The 12,867-nt window shown below is 43.4% G+C and overlaps 1 protein-coding gene across 2 annotated transcripts; it reads right to left on the bottom strand.

The window, feature by feature from the left end:
• Nucleotides 1–854: 854 nt before the first annotated feature.
• pitx1 (paired-like homeodomain 1) lies at nt 855–9,524 on the bottom strand. Of its 2 annotated transcripts, XM_056593800.1 has the most exons (5): nt 9,408–9,524; nt 8,498–8,552; nt 4,714–4,869; nt 3,434–3,636; nt 855–2,162 (listed from the first exon to the last, which is right to left on the bottom strand). In XM_056593800.1, the coding sequence occupies exons 2-5, from the start codon at nt 8,541–8,543 to the stop codon at nt 1,614–1,616; spliced, it is 954 nt and encodes a 317-aa protein (XP_056449775.1). In that variant the 5' UTR covers nt 8,544–8,552; nt 9,408–9,524; the 3' UTR covers nt 855–1,613. The 2 variants fall into 2 exon arrangements, with proteins under 2 accessions (XP_056449775.1, XP_056449776.1); XM_056593801.1 differs by lacking the exon at nt 4,714–4,869.
• Nucleotides 9,525–12,867: the final 3,343 nt, after the last annotated feature.

Below are 12,867 nucleotides of genomic sequence, written 5' to 3'. Positions count from 1 at the left end.
TGAAATATTCACCAGTACAGTGAGCTGTTCACCAGTACAGTATATGAGCTGTTTAGCAGTACATATAAGCTGTGGATCAAAATGATCCAGGAGCTGATTGCCTTTTGATCTGCTTCTTAACTGATTAGCAGCGCAGGGCAAACAGCCTCACTAGATATGGGATTACTTTCACGACAAGTGCGATACTGTTATAACAAAAAGGTAAATAAATTGAAGGTTTAAATTCTAATTTTCCATATGATCTAAATTGTATAAAAGGTGTCTTCTATAGGCCTATGCAATAACAACATAAATGGCTCGCTATTTTAGTCAATTTAGGTGCGTGCTGGTACTGCGACCCCGAATATCTCTCTCATTTAGGGAATTGTATTGGCCAAGCGAAATTGTAACCTAATTTATATTAACCGTCTTTAATTGATATTAACCAATTCCCTAATTGATATGACCCGTCCCTTATTGATATGAACCGTCTCTAATTGATATGAACCTTCCCTAATAACCGTCCCTAATTTATATGAACCGTCTCTAATTGAGATGAACCGCCTCTAATAACTCTTTGTGGATGGATCATGGATCAGGATGGATCAAACCCGAATGGGGTTGAATCGCCGTTCCGTCGGCAGGCAAGCATGCAAATAACAAACAATATTGTCATAGGCCTATTAAATACGTAGTCCCAGAGATAATCCAAACTTTACGCGGTTAGATTTAGCCCGAGGCTTCTGTTTCTTTACAGAAAGTCGCGTGAATAACGTATATCAGGCCTCTATAAAGGAACTGATGTTCATGATCATGGCCTACGAAACGGGCCTAATTCGAAATCAGTGAGAAAATATGCTTCAGAATAAACCCATATTTTTTTAGTTTATTCAAACAAACATAACCATAAACACGCGGAGACTTTGCATCACCTTTGGAGGCTAGTAGGCTATAGACTAAAGAAATTACTTCTGCAAGTTTTACATTATTAACAATTTGTACATAAACACGTTGCACTCAATTTAAACATGCGTGGTTTTTCTATTTCAATAAACAAGGAGAACGAAATTTCTTCAGCGAAACAACAACAACAACAACAACAACAACAACAACTAGGCAATACACATGAAAGTCTTGAACGGGACGCAAAGGATTAAACGGGCCCCTGGCACCCCTGCATAGAAGATCGGCAGGCCTAAAACACATAAAGCGGTATAATAAGAGTCATTTCACTATGTACAATATAGAGCTTTCTTCTTTGACCGGGTCCAGATTGGTGTTGTGTTTGCGTTAAACTTTAAAGTTTTCTCTTCCTAATCCGAGTGATGCGCCACAACATGTTCACATGGCGGCGCGTCTCCAAAGCGCGCAATCGAATATTAGCACAGACATCCCTTTGTCTGATTTTTTGTTATGCCACGTATGTACAATGTAACACGTCTTCATCACTTAAAAAAAAATGGGCATTTAAATTGCTGTGCAAATTACTGGTAAACACATACAACCCGCATAATCCATTTTGAAAAATTTAGGATTGCAACTAATCCAGTTTAGCTGAATTTTTTTTCCCAATCCAAAAGTAGGCTTACGTCGTGTCCGCTCATCGTGGGGTTTTCACCGGGCCTGTTGACCCGTCAACTGTTGTATTGACAGGCGTTCAGACTAGAGCCCGGGCTTTGTAACCCGCTGTATCCGAAGGTCGGATGCTGCTTGGATTTCAGTCTCAGGGTCGCCAGGCTGGAGTTACACGTGTCTCTGTACACACTGTACGGGGACCCGGGGGGCCCATACGGGCACGCCGACGAGGACATGGCCGTGTTGATCGTGGACGTGCCGATGCCATTGAGATTGCTGATGTTGTTCAGGCCGGCGGTGGGCATCCCCGGGACCCCCGAGTGGCCCATGCCGGATGCCATCGTCATGGATGAGATGGAGTTGGGCGCTGAGAACATGGACTGCGTGGTCAGGGGGCTCATGGAGTTGAAAAAGGTGAAGTTCTTGGTGGACAGGGGCGCCGGGGTGAGCCCCTTGTTGGTCCAGTTGTTGTAGGTGTAGGCCGGGTACATGTCGTCGTAAGGCTGCATGAGACCGCTGAACTGCGGCAGATAACTGTTTTTGCACAGGTCCATCTGCTGGTTGCGCTCCCGCTTGCGCCATTTCGCTCTTCGGTTTTTAAACCAAACCTGAGGATAAATAGATAAAGATAAAGTTTAACGGTGAGAATCAGAATAGACAAAATAAATCTATGGATTGTTTTGTCGCTTGTATCAGCGTTTCTCAAGGCCGAATTATATTACGGCTTATATGTGTGGCTTGAAAATAGGCCTATTTCGAGCAACAGAAAAAAAATAAAGAAATAATACATTTGTATTTTTTTATTCCAGCTACAGGCTACAGCTAAACAAATTAAATCGCATTTTTGGAAGGATTTAATGTAGAGCGTTTTACAAACGAATTATTTTGCAATTGTGGACTAAACATCGTGCTCTCAAACTAAGACTCAAACTAAGACTTTTATAATGATCTGCTTCGCACTGTTTTACATAAAGAACAATAATGCAGTCAAATCATAGCTGTAACCAATCCAGACTCACTGCATATTATTGTTCTTAATCATAGTAAACCAGTTTGACTCAAAGAGGAATTTCACACCTTATTGCAGCTTAATAATGGAGGGTTGTTGTAAATTAGGCATTTATTTAGAAAAAAATCTCCTTCATTTATTAATTAATTATGTCTTATTTCAAAATGAACTGAAACGCATGTTATATGATCTCTGGGAAATAAAGAATTAGGCTTATTGTTAATTGGTTATAGGAAATATACCACTGTAATTTACCACTGTAATATAGGCCTACCACTGTAATATACAACTGTAATATACCATGGTAATATACCACTGTTTTTTACCAGTGTAAAATACCACTGTGTTGTAGTGACAAGAAACTAAGAGTTTCCGTCATGTTAAGAACAGGTTTGAGTAGGCCAGCAGCAACAGTTTTTTATGTCTTGTTTATTTAAACTAGAAAAAATGAATAGTTGAAGGGAAAACATCCTTCATTAGCAGATAGGCTACGCAGTGTCACAACACGACCCCAGACCTCATATAACATGAGTTTTATTGCTTATCATCTTTGGTCTCAAGCCCCGAGGTCACAGCCAATTCACGACGATTGCAATAACACATTTAACAATCTAAGTTTAAATTAATGCCGATATAATCTCATTGTGCTGATAGAATAGCGCGATAAATTTTACCAATTAATCCCCCAATTAAATCTCGTTATTCTCAATAAATTCCAAGGGACATACATTAGTGTACCTGTTCACTTCTGCTCTCTTCTGCTCTCTTTGATGTGATAAGTAAAAAAGTAATTAATTTCGATAAATCTATTGATTTAAATATGAATATATTTAAATCAATAGATTTATGAATGTGTTTTAGGAGCCTTACCCGGACCCGGGCCTCGGTGAGGTTGGTCCACACGGCGATCTCCTCCCGGGTGCTCATGTCCGGGTAGCGGTTCCTCTGGAAGGTGGCCTCCAACTCCTGCAGCTGCTGGCTCGTGAAGTGCGTCCGCTGCCGCCGCTGCTTCTTCTTCTTGGGGTCATCGGTGGTCCCGTCGTCGCTGCGGTGCTCCACGATCCTCTCTTTCTCTGTCGAGGCGTTAGGAAAAGAGGAACGCATGAAAACACAGATGAGGAACAAGTTGGAACAAAATGATCGGTTTATATATGGATGTAGATGTATATATATGGATATATGGATACATGGATATATATATATATATATATATATATATATATATATATATATATATATATATATATATATATATATATATGCAGACTAAACGTATGAGGGGTCAGGAGACCTTAAGGGAAAATAATCCGACCTAAAATAAGGCCTTCAGGTCCCTCTCCTCGTTTTAGAATAAGCATGCCATTCTCAGATCTGAGTTGTTAAGCTCTAATTAAACGAAGGCCTTCTAAGCCAAACCCAGCATACTCATAATATTCTGCTTTGTCATTTGAAACATTTCAGACATTCCTTTCGTCTCAATATCCTCAACCATATAAAACAAAAGCTTATATTTTTGCGTTTGCCAAAATCTTTATATAGTCACAGATTACATACAACCAGCCCGTGATAATGCAATAAGTAAGCTGTCTGTCCATCCAGACTAACACACATCCAGCTGTCTGACCATCCAGACCGTAACCCATCCAGCTGTCAGTCCGTCCAGAGAATAACACATGCAGGCCCTATGTGTGACAAACAGCCTGAGATCACGGCCGATGCGTAGGCTTGCAGAATAAAAACGGCCCTCCGTATTTCCCTGGAAAGGCAGATGATGAATGAAAGGTTCTCCTCAGATCAACATCTAGGTCTTCTCTAGATGTTTACTCATCAGCTGACAGAAAACAACAACTACTTCCGCTCTGGTTGACAGACCCGGGTACTCTGCCAAGTTACTTCACGTACGCACAAATCCAACATTTACATAAGTGGGTCATTAAGTGGGCTATGAAGTGGGTCTGAGGGTCCCTGGGACCCGGGGGTCGGCCTGCCATGTGCAGCCCATTGCTCACGGTCTCATTTAGGTGCCACTCTCGAGCTACACTTTTAAACCCCGGGGAAGCCTCTCTTCTGACACAGGAAAGATACCAACACCCAAATGAATACAGAGGAGAGAGCGGGGGACGGTGAAGCTCCGATGCGGCTCAGTATACCTGCTGCCAGCTCGGTGTCTGACGACTCGCTGCTGGAGTTCTCTAAGATCGCCCGCGCGCTGCTCGAACCTCTCGGCGGCATTAGAAAGGTGGAGGCCGCGTCGCGCGCCGGCGGGGGTCTCGCGGCCTCGGCGATTCTGTCCAAATTCATTCCACCTTGAGGGAAATGGTGCGCATAAAAAAGGAAAGGGAGTGTGTCAGGCTTCGCGTAGCGGCGACGCTGTGGTAATTCAAAGGGCTGGCGAGTGTGAGCCGATTCATGAGCAAAAATAAAGGAGGTCGGCGGTTCTCGACAAGAATGTAACGTCCTCGGAAGAAGAAGAACAGCCCCTCTGGTTGGATAAGGGAGGCCCGTGTGCTCCTAGTGTCCGCTCAGAGAAATATGACCAGTGTGAACAAAGCTGCTCTCGCTCTCTCTCCTAGAGAGAAGACACACCCCTCCGGTTGGGTTCACCTCCCTGACATGAGAGCAGGACCCGCCCACCATGGGGGTTCGGGAGTCGAGAGGAGAAAAGCGCAATTTGGGGGCGCGGCGAATGGTGCCTCACGGGAGCGTGCAAGGCAGCGTTGGACTCGCGTTTAAGAGGAAAGCGAGGGGTCACTTCTCCGTGGAGGGGGTCACTTCTCCGTGCAGGAGGGGGGGTCACTTCTCCGTGCAGGTATGTTCAACATTGGTTTCGTGCAGTGCGACGCAGCGGCCAGCTGCGCGCTTCTATAAACACTGGTACACAATGTGTGTGTCTCGGATGGGTCTGCTGAGCTGAATAAACATTTGCCATTCAGGCGCAGTTTCTTTTTCCATCACTGCGCATGATATTAGCGCTATTATGGCTATTTGTATGAATGAAAGGCATTGTAAATGCTCACTCCATGGTTTTCTCCGACGTCGGCCCACAGTATTAGGATATATAGCCTATATATATATATATATATATATATATATATATATATATATATATATATATATATATATATATATATATATATATATAGATATATATATATAGATAGATATAGATATAGATATAGATATAGATATAGATATAGATATACTCTGAGTGTTTTGAATGGAATTCCTGCTGTTTGGACTGAACTCACTCATCCACGCGTTGTTGAATTTTGGTTGAATAACCAAATCAGATAGTCTTCTTTGACGGATAAGCCATTTAATTGATGGCTTATGTTATGACATACGGTGATGCTGTTATACATTATAGTTTAATTGATATATCTGAAACCTGTCATTGGTCTAGATAGTTACAATACTTTAGATAAACGAATGCGCTGAGGGTGACGTCAGCCGCTATCAGCGTCATTGGGGCGCTTTGCTCTAACCATCTGAAGAAAGGTCTTTATGTTTCAAAATCTTTCTTCTTAAATTCCTCAAATGAGCTTTGTTCAAACACAAGGCTACTAAAGCCTGAAACCCAGCGGCTCCTTGTAAAGAAATAGCTGTACGTTATTTTTACTATAACAGGCTCAGCCTATTATTAGTTTTCGTTGTTGAAATTATTTAAATTAGAATGATCGAACATTCCCGTGCTACTGTTATACGGATTCCCGTGCTACTATATATATATGGAGTTGTATTTACACGGGGTGCTGTTATAAACCTGAGGCATGTGTAGACCTGCTCGGCCACTGTAACGCGCCTCGGACTCGGGCCTTTGTGCCGTCTGACTTAAGCCGGTCACAGGCGCCAGTGCTCAGTAGTCTTTGTATGACGGGTACTTTTGACAGGAGACCCCGTCCGACCGGAAAGCTCCCCGAAGGCCCTTTCCGAACGCATTCTGTGCAGCCTCTAAGCAATTATTTGCTTGCCCCTTTTCCTCAGAGCGATTCCTCTCCCAGCGATCGGAGAAATAGTGTGCCATCTCTGAACATTTAGGTTCTTGAGGGAACCGAGCGCGTTCACAGGCGCCAGATAAATATTATAATATAGTATAACCTTCAAGGATATGTCTTCCTCTAATTCCGTATAAAGAGATCTAACGACACCGGCTTAATTATGGCATAATTAAGTTCGACTAGCCTAACACTGACACGCACCAAGAAAACCCTGATGCTGGAGCTTTCTCCGAGTTTGGCGCAGAGGAGTTCATTACACCACCACTTCTCAATCTGGATGGCTCAGACATCTACCTGAGTAACTCCACGACTCCACAGCGCCAGCCTCGCTTTATGGTGACATGTATGAGGGCTAATGAGTAAACTGAAGGACACGGTCCTCAGGGGTCATCGAGCGTGGTCAGCAGGTGGAGGACCTGACCCGCCCAAGCTGATGGTGCTGCTGGGCGGATGACAGACCGGTGAAGGGTCGCTGTTTGGGAGTAGGCCTACTTGGTGAATCATTCAAGGCCGTGTCAACAAGATGGGGTCAACAAGGTGTTTGGCTTCAAAATAAATCGAGTTTGTTGTAGTTAAACTTACAACTCGAGGCTAATTCGCGGTTTGGTGTATATTGTAGTAGACCTCGTAATGAAGCTGAACGACGAGGCGTCCTTTGCTAAAACATGGGCCTGCATGTCATACTGCAATCGTGGGGCCACAGGTTTCGCGTGTGACGGATGATCCAAAAGCCTTTTCATCCGGCAGGATGGCTGAAAGGCCAGTGGCAACACAAACACTTATTTAAACCTGAAAATAAACTCCTCGGCCTTATTTTGCTATAAAGGAAACACACACAGACCGGTGCAGCCCTGTCGTGTTTTCCCACTGACACCCACGGTGGCCAATTGAACCTCAAAGCCTTTAGAAAGCCACAAAAACATCGAAAATTAAAGCTGGTCTGCACATAGGCCTCCAAAGAAACGAAAGACGTGGGCATATAGATGTAAGTGGATATGTGGTAACTGGAGAAGGACAGGGATAATAGCGTTATTGCCTTGGTGATTCCTTTGCTGCTCTATAGTGGATACTTGGTCAAAGGCCTGCAATGCTCAGTTTAAAAAAAACAACAACTAAGCAACAACAACATCCAAATAACAATTTCCCCCTAAACAATTAAAACGGATCCAGAATTGCCATCAAATGGGCTGGCAATACAATTAATAGAGAGGGACACGTTGGACAATTTTTTCACGGGCACTGGTAGGCCTAGGCCTATATGAATAAAAACATAAGTCAGGCTGCCTTCAAATGACCCCCAACCACAAACGTAGGCCCTTAGAAACTATTTGGACCGTTTCCTATCTCCCGATGATAAAAAACGCTTTGAATTGGAGAACATGAATTTCAATCAACCTTTTAGGGCTTTAATTTGAACCTCAATGTTATAAACTTCACCATCAAGCTTTCAGACTTAGGAAAGCGCTTAAAAAAAAGAGCAAAACAAATGCGTTCTTGTGGATTGTAGGCCTATTTATTTAAGGTTCAGTTCCTTTAAGTCTACAGATTCAAATACTTTTATTTTAATTTATCTGTGCTTTCATAGGCATCACTATGAATTGCAACATGGCCTTATCGCATGAATGCACACGAGGGATGCAATACTTATATGTTATGCTGAAAAAAGTATAAGAAAAGTTAACGAAAAGTTATCCTTTAACCCAGTCATTCAAATTGTTGAAAATAGCCTATCTAATGGGAAATTGGTGGTTGCCATCTTGTCTATTGTTAATTTATTGAAATAAATAACGCATTCATTAAACTTTAATGGCTAAATAAAATGTGTTTCCTTGAATCATGTAGCTCATTTACAAATTATATGATTGTAACACACAGTCTTTGATGCAGGCTAAATGTTCGGGCAGTAATACAGAATCAATATAATAAAAATGCCTACCTGGGTCTCCGCAAGAGACTGCATTCTTCGTCAGATTCAGTTCCATTCCAGTTGACTATGAATAAAATGAAACAATCTGCATTAGAAAACATTTGTAATATTTGAACACACTATGGTTTGCGTGAGGTAAAATGGCTATTCAGGTCAGTGTTGACTTCTGATCAGTATAGCCCGATCCATCAATAACCTCGCCTGATTCCTTGACAGAGCCTCCCAAATGGTTTCCTCATTCTTACGGATATGATCTTTTAACCCCCAGCCTGCGAGCCTCTTTCCCCGTCAGTATAAACCATGCCAGCAGTGTATATTTGGCCATGCATAATGCAGATTACACACATAACCTACATAACCCCGCGTCCTGCAGGAATCGACCTCACTTTGTCCACAATACATTTGGACATAATTTCGCTGGTTTGTAGGCCGATCACAAGAGTCCAGGCACTAAAACATTGACCTTCCTCCACCTTCTCATTTGGCCCTTGAATAAGAGTGTCCGGCAGAACCCAGACATCACGGAGACACACGACCACCTTTCATTCGACGGAAAGAAATCACGCATGAATTTGTGTTTTTGCCCCTCTATGTGTGATACACCGCCACACACAGCCCATCAACTGGTGAATACAGGTGGTCTTAACTTTATGATGTCTGTGGGTTATGTCCAACGCGCTGTGGACGCGACTGTGATGTGGAACAAGCACAGAAAATAAAATAACCGACCCGCGATCCATACAAAGATCTAAATCGAGGTAGGCCTATTATAAATGCTTAGCCAAGCTTTGGTTATGAAACAAAAGCATCACAGTGAAGGAGCCTACAGACGGTCGTCCTGACGACGCGTCAGTCAGATTGCACTTAAAATCGCAGAACATGTCCAAAGAAAAGGATCCAGGTCCGCGTTAACACTCACCGGTCGGTCCCCAGCGTACAGGCCTGATAATGAGTAAAGTCTCAGAGTATCCCCATGCAGGTGCTGTTGAATAAATCCACGTTTGGCGTCGGCTTCATGTGCTGTGTCCACCCGATAATGGAGGCTGCAGTGTTCGCCTCTGCGCAGCGCTGCCTCGCTTTTCTTCTGCAGGCTCCTGCTCACCTCGTGGTGACGTCACCACTCGGCCCATCCTCGTCCTCAAGCTCTCGAGGAAGCGAGGAAGAGCGGCTCAGCCTCCCCGCGCTGCAGCATCACGCGCAGCGGGGGACGGCTGATACTGGGCCGTTTGGACCAGACAAGAGTTCGTGTAGAAATAGAAATGGATTGGTAAACAAGTTGCATTACGTGATCGGTTACACTAAATTAAATAATAATGATACCTACACATTTCCTCAACCCTAACCGTGGATATTGGCTCCAAATCATGAAGCGGTGAATGCATATTTTTAATATGAAAAAAATATGGCAAAACTATTTTGGAGCAAATAGGTGTTTTTGTTTTTATATTATTTTTAAGTTTCGGTTATTCTCTCATTTCATAGCCTGTCTTTGGACCGGGCCTAGTTTTAGTGTTAGTAAAGGCGGAATTGTTTAACTGGGAGCATGTTACGGCCTTATATTTCCTTAAACAACAGCTCATAAAAGACGAGGCGTGTGAAGACTATTCACAATCTACTCAAACAAACTTACCTTATAAAAGAACAACGGTTACGGGGCCCTCCATGACCTCTGTCAGTAGGCCTACCTCAATATCGTTTTAAAAACACCCCAATGGATCTCTACGGTCGGTTACACGAAAAACGGATTGTGGCAACAATTAGACATGCGGTATAAACTTTATCTCAACTAATAATCGCAATAGCCTGATGTCGACTTATTAGCCCTAAATGATATATACAGAACATAGCTGTTTCTCACTTTGCATATCTTACAGGCCTTAATAAATTCATACCGTCGGTATAGGTCCTTTAAATAAACGTTGCCTTGATCTGGGCATGTGAAGCCTACATTTCGACACGTGTCTACATCAAAAATGATGTTTATTTTAATTTAATCTTAATCTTTTTCCTATTTTCCTATTTTAAAGTCGTGGTATGTTTGCCCATAGCATACAACCATTCCGTTATCTGTAATGTAGAATATGTTTGCATACAGGTTCTATAGCCTGTGATCAGATAACATAGGCTTATCGCCGCAGCCATAACTTCATGTAGAAAAAAGGAAACTACAAAGGTGTTAGCCTACTTGCCTAGCAATTAATAGCAAACCATCTATGCTAGATTGTGAGTTTATATTCGATTTTATTTGCTACAACATATTTAAAAAGTAGTTTAAATAAAGGGAACATATCTAATATTATGAATAGTTAAATGTGATAAAAGCTCCATCAAACTGACAGGCCGAGAGGTCATGAGGCCTTACTGAGTCAGTCCACAGTGCCCGCTGTGTAGGGGATTCAAAGCGACTTTTAAAAGCCTACTTAAGTAGTCAACATTTATAAATAAGACCAACATTTCTAGCGGCTGTCTCGGGAGTAAAACCCTCACACAGCATCAGGCGCTCATAGCCTACAGCCTGGTATAGGTTGTATGTAGCGCAGTAGGACTATAAGCCCAATCCTAGTGAGAAAATGTTCTCTAGAATTGTAAGCTTGGTGCATTTGTATGGGCACGATGAGACGCGGTCATTATGACCTGGGCCCGAGCAGGAGCCGGGAGCCGGAGCCGGGAGCATGCAGGACCCGGGAGCGGTGCGTGAGGCGGCGGGCGCATTCAGCGGAACCACATCCTGGGTACTCTACGGTTAGGATGATCTTTAGCTTCGGACGTGGTAGAAAGTGTGAAACTTGTCCCAGCATCCCATTCTTCTTTTGAACCCCGCCAAGAGCCTTCATGAACCACATCGCGGCTCTGTAAATGGATTGAAGGAGGATTAGAACAGAGCTCGTGGGCCGCGCGGGAATTGAGACGGCCCGCAGCGAAGCTCCCGCGCCTCGAGTTTGAGGGCTGCGGGTCCATCAAGTACATAAAGTCCATAAAGTCCATAAAGTCCATAAAGTCTCTATTCTGTTCACACGTCGGCTACCCCAAATCAAAATGGAAGCGTCAATATTTGCTCCATACACACACAGGACTGTTGTATAATGGTTAATTTATTATTTATTATTATTTATTATTATTTATCTTAATGTTATATAAGAGGCCCCCTTAATGTTACTTAGGCACCTCAGGTCGACTATTTCAAAGGCCTTCGAAATGATCTTATGGTTTGTCCTCCTGAATAGATTACTTTATGTTTACGATAAATATAATTTCCCCGATATGTTGTTTATTGTGACATGGTGTGAAATTAACTTGGAAACATGACCTTTCAGAAATGGGATTTAAAAGTCGGCTATCCTTTTTTATAAGCAGTGGCAAACTAATTACCTCTATTAATTGCTGAGGGCGTAAACAAAAAGACACTCCTTAAAAAACAACCTAATAAGGACCTATGTGACAATACTGACCCAGTGAGCAGGCAACTGTGTCCACAGAAATAGTAATAATATAGGCAGTGTTGGTCTTTGTAATTGTCTACCTGTCACTTACAAACACGCACACACACACACACACACACGCACACACGCACACACGCACGCACGCACGCACGCACGCACGCACGCACGCACGCACGCACACACACACACACACACACACACACACACACACACACACACACACACACACACACACACACACACACAAACAGATGCTAGCAAACGCCAACGCACCCAAACACGCACACAGATACATGCCTGCACCCAAATACACCCACTCAATCCCACACACACACACCCACCCACCCACCCACACAACACACATACACACACACACACACACACACACACACAGACGTGCACACACACGCATGCACAAACTATAATTAGGAGGTAAGTAAATGCTGTGATTACCCAACGAGTGACTGGGAGGTAAATATTACCCTGAAGGTGAGGCAGTGGCCCCATCTCTCCTGTGCAAATAGGTGGAGGGATTTAGCAAGGTTGGTGTGGGGGCCCCACACTGCCTGCCTGTCTGTGGCCGGGGCCTGTCTGACTTCAGGTGGTCACCTCCGCAGAGTAAATAGTCATTCTCCACAACATAATGGCTGATGCATATACTCAATAGGTGCAAAACAGGTCACACCCCACCGCAAGGGTTGCGTGCCTGAAAGACGAAGGTGTGTGTGTGTGTGTGTGTGTGTGTGTGTGTGTGTGTGTGTGTGTGTGTGTGTGTGTGTTTGTGTGTGTGTGTGTGTGTAACTTACCGCAGCTCTTTTGTATGCATGTGTGTATGTGTGTTTTAGTTGTGCAAGTTTTCTTGCACTCTGTGTCTGTGTGCGAAACAATCTGTGATGCCTGTGTGTTGGCATTTTTGGCTGTGTGTTGGTTTGCTTGAGT

Source organism: Gadus chalcogrammus, chromosome 7 (genome assembly GCF_026213295.1).
Source record: "Gadus chalcogrammus isolate NIFS_2021 chromosome 7, NIFS_Gcha_1.0, whole genome shotgun sequence".
Classification (NCBI taxonomy): Eukaryota; Metazoa; Chordata; class Actinopteri; order Gadiformes; family Gadidae; genus Gadus; species Gadus chalcogrammus.
Note: the sequence above shows the minus strand (reverse complement) of the source record. Positions and strands in the feature narration are given on the sequence as shown.

What these genes read in the sequence shown, in the direction of transcription:
- pitx1 (XM_056593800.1), bottom strand. Translation starts at nt 8,543, where the DNA reads ATGGAACTGAATCTGACGAAGAATGCAGTCTCTTGCGGAGACCCAG. An exon ending in AGACACCGAGCTGGCAGCAG is followed by an intron (nt 3,637 to 4,713) that starts GTATACTGAGCC and finishes ACGCCTCGACAG; the next exon opens with AGAAAGAGAGGATCGTGGAG. An exon ending in TCACCGAGGCCCGGGTCCGG is followed by an intron (nt 2,163 to 3,433) that starts GTAAGGCTCCTA and finishes ATTTATCCTCAG; the next exon opens with GTTTGGTTTAAAAACCGAAG.